We start from the raw sequence: 8,844 nt of genomic DNA on the forward strand, positions 1-8,844 counted from the left end.
TACCCAGCAGAAGCTATCAAAGCCAAGCTGAGCTGCTGAGAGCACTTGAGATGATTTTCTAATCAGCAGATGACAGAAGTGGCTCTCCGGACAACAGTCATCACGCTGCTGAGGGTCAAGCCTCTCCTTGGTGCATGGTTATTTGCAAAAGAAGCTCTTCTGGAAGACCTGTGGCCCAGATGCTTGGAGGCTCTGGCCTAAAGAGCACATCAGAAGAATGGAAATAGAGGAGATTAATCATATTTCCAACAAAGGCGCTCTTCTCTCTGGCTTGGGGGAGGGACTGTGAGGCCTCTGCTCCACCCTCGCTGCCCTGGCTCAGCCTTGGAAATTCCACCAGCCCTCCAGCAGCTGGGGCCAGCTGGGTCCCTGGGCCGCCTATCACCACCCAGAGAAGGACACTCAGACCCAGCCCAGCTCCAGCTCTGCACTGCTTGTAACAATGGGCAGGGGACCAATTTGGGCCTGATGTTAGATATTTAATTAACAACCCCAAACTGGCCCCTATATAAACATCCAACAGCAAAGGACAGGGGAGCTGAAGGACAGCTTACAAATGGAGTTTGCCCCCCCTGTCCCCCCACTTTTACTCAGATGAATGTCTCACTTTGTTTTCTGTCCCAGTGGAGAAATGTGGCTGGTCCCCTTTCAGTGGTACTTAGTCCCTTGGGAGAGCACAGCAATGGGCCCCTGACCACCGTAGCCTCTTCCCACCTGGGTTCTAACAGGGTGCCCCTCTTGAGCTCTGTCTCTGAGCAGAGAGGTCTCTGATTTTCCGGATATTTCTCCTGGCCCCTTCCTTCAGCCAGCCACCCAGGAGGCAGAGTGATCTCCACACACTGTGGCCCTCAGGCTTCCGGCCTCTTAATAAGTCCTTTTAGTTGAGTGTTGCCTCAATATGCATTAGAATTACCTGGAGAGCCTTTAGAATATTCAGGAGTGATACCTGCTCCTTGCACCTCACTGAGTTTGACAAAGGGGGTCATCTGCTTAATGTCAGTGTATTTGGGGCAAAACCAGAGGTGCCCAGGAACTTTGAACAAGCAAGCACCAGAGACTTAGGATGGAGTATTAATAATAATAAACATATATTGGTGTTTATCACTGCCAGATCCTTTCATAACTGTTTTATGTATGTCAGCTTGTCCAATCTGAACAACAGCCCCTCTGTGATGGGACTAAGATTAATGTCATTTTACAGGGGGAGGAAATGGAGGCACAGAGTTTGAGTAACTTGACCAACGTCACATATCTGGTAAGCAATGAGCTGGGGTACAGATCAAGCCAGTCACGTTACACTATGTTGCCTCCAACAAGTCTGCTGTTCAAAACTGACCTCCTGCCCCCCAGTGTCAGCACAAACAAAACTCCCAAGTAACTCAGCCTCATGACTTTCTTGACTTTGAGAAAGAACCTCCATATCAACCTGAATTTCCCAACCTCCTGTTCTTCTAGTCCATGAGATTTTTTTCATTATGATGATGCTGGGGTGAAGACAGTGATTCTCGGTATCAACTCAACTTTGTTTTCATCATTAGAGCAATTTTTCAAAAGCAAATATACCCTTGCCAATCCCAACCCCAACCTGACGAGGCCTGATGGAATCTGAGGACAAAGTAGGGAAACAGAATGGGCAGAAGAATGTCCATCTCAGGACAAGGTAAATGTGACCCTCCTCCCCCCAGGTCCATCTCAGGAGGGGTTCAGCACTGTGAGTCCTCATTATCTAAAGAATTCAGTTGCTTGAGTGGTCCACATCTCAAATGCCTCTCTGACCCCTCCCTAAATATACAGTCTGGGACCAGAATGATTCCCTGCTCCTGGCCTTGAACATAGACACATTGTTTTCAATACAGGTTAGATATAAAAGCACTGTCGGTAGAAACCAATACATCTGACAACAAAAGCTTTAATAATAATTCATGGGAGAGGGTATTGGGGACCTCCACCATGACCTTAACTTTTTGCTCTCTGAAAGCAGCCAACCGATGGAACATGGGACAGTGTGGTGCCAAGTGAGAGGAGACAGACATCCTCTTTCATCTCACCACCTAAAGAGGGATAGAAAAAGAAGTAACCTGGATAGCCCATACTCACTGAGTGCTGACCATGGCCAAGTACTTCCCCAGTCACTGTAGGTATGCCATTGTGATGGATCCTCATGGTGCTCTACCAAATAGTACCGTAATACCCACTTTCCAGATGTGGAAACTGAGGCACACAGAGACAGAGGAATTTGCCCAAGGCTGCATATCTGGAAGGAGGTGAAGCTGGATTTGAACCAGGCAGCCTAGTTTCAAGGCCTACCTGCCCTGTGTGTGCCAGGAATGCACTGGAGGGCCTGCTCAGCTTCCTGCTGCAATAGTTGTGGCACAGACATGCAGCTCGTGCTTGTGCTGTTGCCAGCGCTCCAAAGGCTCCTTGTGTAGACCTCGCAGACCTACACTCCCAGGCCATCCTCTGCCAAAGGTCAAGGAGCCATGCAGACCCCAACTCTGACCTGGACAGCTGACTTATATATATTCCCTAAAGACTACGTCACCCTCTCTTTCCCCTATAAGAGTCTCTCCCTTAGAGACAATGAGGAAAATGGGAGCAGAGGAAAGGACAGACCCATTTAAGGAGAGTCCATAAAGAGGAGGAGGGCTGCTAAGACAAATATTTTATTATTTATTTTTATTTTTATTTCTTAAGACAAACCTTTTAAAGGAACCATTTGAGTGGCAGAAATTGGGGACAGAGATTAGACTTCGCCACTATGTTGCTTAGGTGCTTATCACCTGTGTTCTGCCCCCCTCCAAAAAAATCCTGGGTGAATAGCAGTCAGCAGCCTCCAAGCCCTATGAAAGGTCACCTCCAGCTGGCCTCAAGCATCTTACCACCTTCTCTTTGGAAACTACTCCAGCCACTGGGCACTGGAACTGGAACCCCAACCCCTGTTCCCCCCCAACACACACCTCTGGGTGGCCTGCAGCCACTTCCACATACACCAAAAGCTTTTCAGGACTGTCTTGAAGGGAGTCTCAAGGAGGCCACTACCGGGCTGATCTGGGGTTCCAAAGGGCCAGCATTACTATGAGGATAATCTTCCAAGGCAAATCCCTACTTCACTAATTCTACTGTGCCCCTTGTGGACTAATAGGGACAGGGCTGTGGGGCTGTCTGCTGGGTCCTCACACTGGGACTGTCTAGTCCAGGATCATCTAGTCCAGGGGCTTCAATGGGCACTTTCTGGAGTTTGGGAGAGGAGGAAATCCAGCCTGGAACACAAATCTTTCTGCACCGCCCTTCCCCAGGCACATTTCCAAGTCTACATTGGAGATGCCTCCTAAGTTAATACCCGGCTCCGCGTAGGTTTCGGGGCATCTGGCTCTGGGGCGAGCTGTTTCCATCTGTGAGGTCTAGCACAATGGGCACAGGACAAGATAGCTGGCCTTCTTTTATGGCATCTCTGCTTTGGTGCGTGTGCACCTCCGTTCCTGGAGGCCACCCTACCCCCACCTCAACGACATCTTGCTAAAAAGGTCCTGGTATTTGTGGTTGCATAGAGTGCGGGGAGGGGGCGACCTGGATCTTGTAGACCTAGAACTTACCGCGATGCCTACAGGAGGTTCAGTATCCACCTAAGTGACATGAGTTTTAAAAAGTCGTACAGACCCTGCAGGTATTCAAGAGGGTCACAGGGGTTGAGGGCGGGGGGGGGCAGGGTGGACGTCAAGCGCCTGGCAAATGGCTCCGCACCCCCAGGTTAGTCCCCTGCCATCTCCAGAGCCGCGTCACTCAAACGGAGGACTCAGGGACCCTCCCCCCCTCCCCCGCTCCAGCCTCGTGGCTGCAGAGTACAGAGCAGGGGGAGGGAGCGGCAACCGGCTGGAGAAGAGGCCACGGGGCCGGGGGAACGGATCTAAAGTGAAGGAAGACCTGCGGCGGGGCTGGATCCCGGGCGGGGGCCCGGATGGTAGTGCGGCCCGGGAGCGGAGGTGGGCGAACGGGGCGGGGCACGCGGGCGCGGGGACTGGGGCGCGGGATTGGAGGGTGCTGCCGGCGGGCCTGCCGCCGGCTCTTCAGGCGGAGCAGGGAGAGGCGCGTGCCTCTGCGCCGGAGCCCTAGCCCAGTCTGCTCCGCTGCGCTCCGCAGCTCCGGGAGGGCACCCCTGGGCATGAGCGCTTCCCCGACGCTGCCCCCGGGGGGCGAGGAAGATCTCGAGAAGGCCTGGTCCCCAGCGGTCAACGCCAGCTGCGCCCCGGCCGGGGAGGAGGAAGCGGCGGCGGGGACCGGGGATGCGGGGGCAGCAGGCATGGTCGCCATCCAGTTCATCTACGCGCTGGTGTGCCTGGTGGGCCTGGTGGGCAACGCCCTGGTCATCTTTGTGATCCTTCGCTACGCCAAGATGAAAACGGCCACTAACATCTACCTGCTTAACCTGGCCATCGCGGATGAGCTGTTCATGCTGAGCGTGCCCTTCGTGGCCTCGTCGGCTGCCCTGCGCCACTGGCCCTTCGGGTCTGTGCTGTGCCGCGCCGTGCTCAGTGTGGATGGCCTTAACATGTTCACCAGCGTCTTCTGTCTGACGGTGCTCAGCGTGGACCGCTACATCGCCGTGGTACACCCTCTTCGTGCCGCCACCTACCGGAGGCCAAGCGTGGCCAAGCTGATCAACTTGGACGTGTGGTTGGCGTCCTTGCTGGTCACCCTGCCCATTGCCATCTTCGCAGACACGAGGACGGCTCGGGGCGGCCAGGCGGTGGCTTGCAACCTGCATTGGCCGCACCCGGCTTGGTCAGCGGTCTTTGTGGTCTATACTTTCCTGCTGGGCTTTCTGCTGCCCGTTCTGGCCATCGGCCTGTGCTACCTGCTTATTGTGGGTAAGATGCGGGCGGTGGCACTCCGGGCCGGCTGGCAGCAGCGGAGGCGCTCCGAAAAGAAGATCACGCGGCTGGTACTGATGGTGGTAGCCGTCTTTGTGCTCTGCTGGATGCCTTTCTACGTGGTGCAGCTGCTGAATCTGTTTGTGACCAGCCTTGATGCCACGGTCAACCACGTGTCCCTCATCCTCAGCTACGCCAACAGCTGTGCCAACCCCATCCTCTATGGCTTCCTCTCTGACAACTTCCGCCGTTCTTTCCAACGGGTTCTCTGCCTGCGTTGCTGCCTCCTGGATGCCGCTGGTGGTGCTGAAGAAGAACCCCTGGACTATTATGCCACTGCTCTCAAGAGCAGAGGTGGGGCAGGATGGATATGCCCTCGGCTCCCCTGCCAGCAGGAGCCCTTGCAACCGGAACCCAGCCGCAAACAGGTCCCCCTCACTGGGACCACCACCTTCTGAAGAATGCTTTCACCTCCTCCCCAGCCTGGCCACCTCGAAGGAGTCTGTGCCGTCCTTACAACCCAGCAGACTGCCTGTCCCTGATGGTCACCTAAGAGCTGCCACCTGTTCCCACCACGGGCACCTTTTTCCAGCAGTCTCCATGCTAGCCCCAAGAGCATCAAAGCTCCTTTGCTTTCTCCCATCCCCAGGACTCTGGGTTTCAGGAGGATACCTCCATGGGGGTAGGACTCTTCTGAGTGCTGATCTATGATGTTAATTATCCTTGGACCTCTGACTATTTTCCCAGGGGTGGGAGGCCGGGGCATGCCAGGGAGGAATAGCCATCTGCCTGTGACGTGTGACAGAATCTCTATCTCTGCCCGGGAGAGGACTGTCCAGAGGGTGGAGGCAGCCAGTGCCCTTACTCTCTGCAGATTCTTTGGCTGTGGTGAGGGCATCACATGTTTGATACAAAAAGGGAAGAAGGAAGATGCCTCCAAGCACACTCCCTTTGCTTCCGTTCCTGGGCTCTTCTCTAACTGAAATTTATGCACAAGGGTCTGGGGCAACAGTTTGTCAACCCCATCCCCCCAGCGCTTGCTTGCAGTCAGAAGTGTCCCTCCGGTTGTCTTGGTCTGACAGCAGGCTTCCTGAATAGAAAAGGTTTGGAGAATCGTAATGTGGGATTCGTTATGTCACAAATTTTATTAGGTCAGTAATAAAAAAGCAGAAAGGGTAAATCCCATTTGCTCCTATTATGTGATTTTTTTGCCTCGACCCTTGGCATGGGAGCATGACCTCATTAAATCGGCAGTTTATACCACAGTGGTGAGTAGGAGGGGAGCCAGGGGAGGAGGGAAAGGAGACCAGAGAACACAGATGGAAATCAGCCCAGATTTTGGATAGAGGAGGCAGCTCTATCACCCACTATTAAAAAAAAAAAAATCACAATTCAGTAAAACATCAACCAGATGTAGATAATAAACATATGTAGGCTGAACACAGTAAGCAACTCTTAACTTTTTGCCTGATGGATAAATTAGCTTTTCCCAAAGGAAAAAGTCAGCTTACGATGAGCTTTAATCCTGTTTTCTATGAAGAAATATTGCAATGCTTACGTTGGGCTCTGGAGTGAAAACACACTATTAAACATTTGTGAACGGCTATGTGGGGGAGATACCATCTGGCTTTAGCACAGCAGAAGACCCTTCTGGGTTTGGCTGATCCCATCCAGATGGAGAGAGGAACACAGGCAGGGAGGGAGGAAAAGACAGCTGAAGAGAGAGCCCCTTTGCTCTTCAAAGAGCCCCCTGGAGCTCACAGCTTCCTGGCAGGAGGGCTTCTAGAGAAAATACTTGGGATTTGCCAGCCTCACAGACCTCACCTGCCTTGAGCCTTTTCAGGCAGCCAGCAGGCGTCCCCAGATGGGCACAGGGGGCTTCTAGGAGGCTAAAGAATACTGAGGTATGGCCAGGATGGCAGGGTAAGGCCTAGGAGGATGTTCTGCTTCCACCCCGGGCAGCAAGGAAGAAGTAGAACAAAGCCAAGATCAGAGTTTTACTTGATATGAGCAGAAGCATGGTGTCTAGGAAACAGGCAAGAGAGCTGACTTCTGGTCCTAGATATAAATATTGTGTGAGGCAGGCAAATAGCTGAAGCCCAGGGTCCTCAGAGTTCCGCCGATAAAATCAAGAGGTCTTCCCGGTACAAGCACACTGTAACAGAGGTCTAACTGTATGTTCTTTTCCTTGTGGCTATAGATTCCAGCTTCTTCCCTACTGAATGAAAACCAAAAACAGCCTGAGCTATCTTTGGGCCTATAACCATTGGATCCTTGTTCCTCTAGCTGGCCAGCCAGAAGCATGGTGTGTAGGCGATAATCAGTGTGGATCCAAGTGTGTCTCATAGGACTGGGTGGGTTGAGGTAGAGATGCCGTTCTTTCGGGTCTGCGCCTTGGGGTATTGTACATCTGTCTGGCAGAGAAAATGTGTAGCCAATCTGTACTATGTCCTGGAGACATGGCTGTGGGTTGGAAGCTCCCCTTGAGCTCACAAACATGCATGCGCCCCATGTGCACACACACATGCACGTAAACACTGGACAAGGTCCAGCCCAAACCTGCTGTACCCACTAGAGTTTCTTTGGGCATCTGGAGTAAGTCAGTGCTGGTATCCACCAGCCTTGTGTAACTGTAATTTCCTGGCAGTCTTTGAAACCGAAGTATTTCTTTGTTCCCCAGTGTCCGGCAGCATTCAGCAGGGTGCTCACTCGGAAAATCTGGTTGACCCCCAGGCTGAGAGCAATGCAGCAAGGGGTTCATGGCCCTGGCAATGATCTGAAATGAGCATAAGCTCCTGGACTTTTGCCAGCCCCCCACCCCATCCCCCGCAGTTGTGTGGGGCTGGGGTCCTTCTCTTCAGTCTCCAAGATTCACACCAGGCAAACTCTCTGCTGAGGAAGATAGGGCACTGACCAAGCATCTTGGCAACACTCCTGCTGTGCTGAGTATTGGAAATGCAACGTTTTAAACTAGTTGGCGATGGTTGAGGCACAGACAGCCTTAGGCAATAAAAGAAAAAGTCCCCTAGAGACAGGGGCCCTCCAGCAGGACCAGAGACTAGTGTTGAAATTTCTCTGAGCCTCAGTTTCTCACGTGAAATGTGCATAAAAGCAGGGTGTGGATTTGGAGCTCTCATTAGCTGTAAACCGCCTTCTCAAAAGTGCTGGAGAGGCGCACTAACTGAGGCAGTGGGAGGGTGAACGACAGCATTCTTTTATGCTGAGTACTCTTTCTATCCCTTGTTAAAAATGAGCGTGAACACCAACCCCTGATTTGGGAGTCATAAATCGGGCCCTGGAGGGGGCGGGGCTAGCGGAGGTGGGGGGGTTGAGGGGAGAGCCTGCTGCTGACCAGGGTCTTCCTCAGCTGCAGAGCCTTCCCGCTTCTTGGGGGGTAACACCTCATCACTGGCAGCAGCATCCGTCCTGGGAACAGTTATAACCCATTAACAGTGCTGTCGACCTTAGTTAGCATCAACCCTGAGACCTTTAGAACAGCTGGTTGCCTGAAACCCTCCCAGCTCCTGAGCAGCAAGATTACAGTGAAATGAAGTTAGGGACAGAGGCAGCTGGTGTCCTGAGACCCCTCACACATGTCACATACCTGGGGGGGGGGGCGGTCAGCAACGTACGCACCCTTTGACCTGAGTCCTGCTCTGTTGACTATAACAGCTTTTGGCTTCAAAATGAATGAAAACGTTATTCACCTGGGTAGAAACAGCTTTTTTTTTTCTTTTTTAATTTCTTTTCAGTGTTCCAGAATTCCTTGTTTATTCACCACACCCAGTGCCTCATGCAATACATGCCCTCCTTAACACCCACCACCAGGCTCACCCAACCCCCCCAACCCCCTCCCCTCCAAAACCCTCAATTTGTTTCTCAGGTTCATCTCTCCTCCAATTTCCCTCAACTCACTTCTCTCCATCTCCCCATGTCCTCCATGTCATTCCTTATGCTCCACAAATAAGCAAAACCA

The 8,844-nt window shown here is 52.6% G+C and overlaps 1 protein-coding gene across 1 annotated transcript; it reads left to right on the forward strand.

Moving 5' to 3' along the window:
* Positions 1-3,861: 3,861 nt before the first annotated feature.
* On the forward strand, positions 3,862-6,053 carry SSTR4 (somatostatin receptor 4). Its single transcript, XM_004754116.3, has one exon. The coding sequence runs from the start codon at positions 3,956-3,958 to the stop codon at positions 5,324-5,326; it is 1,371 nt and encodes a 456-aa protein (XP_004754173.1). The 5' UTR covers positions 3,862-3,955; the 3' UTR covers positions 5,327-6,053.
* The last annotated feature ends 2,791 nt before the right edge of the window (positions 6,054-8,844 follow it).

Source organism: Mustela putorius, unplaced genomic scaffold (assembly GCF_011764305.1).
Source record: "Mustela putorius furo isolate JIRA1106 unplaced genomic scaffold, ASM1176430v1.1 tig00000253_pilon_pilon_pilon, whole genome shotgun sequence".
In the NCBI taxonomy this organism is placed as follows: Eukaryota; Metazoa; Chordata; class Mammalia; order Carnivora; family Mustelidae; genus Mustela; species Mustela putorius.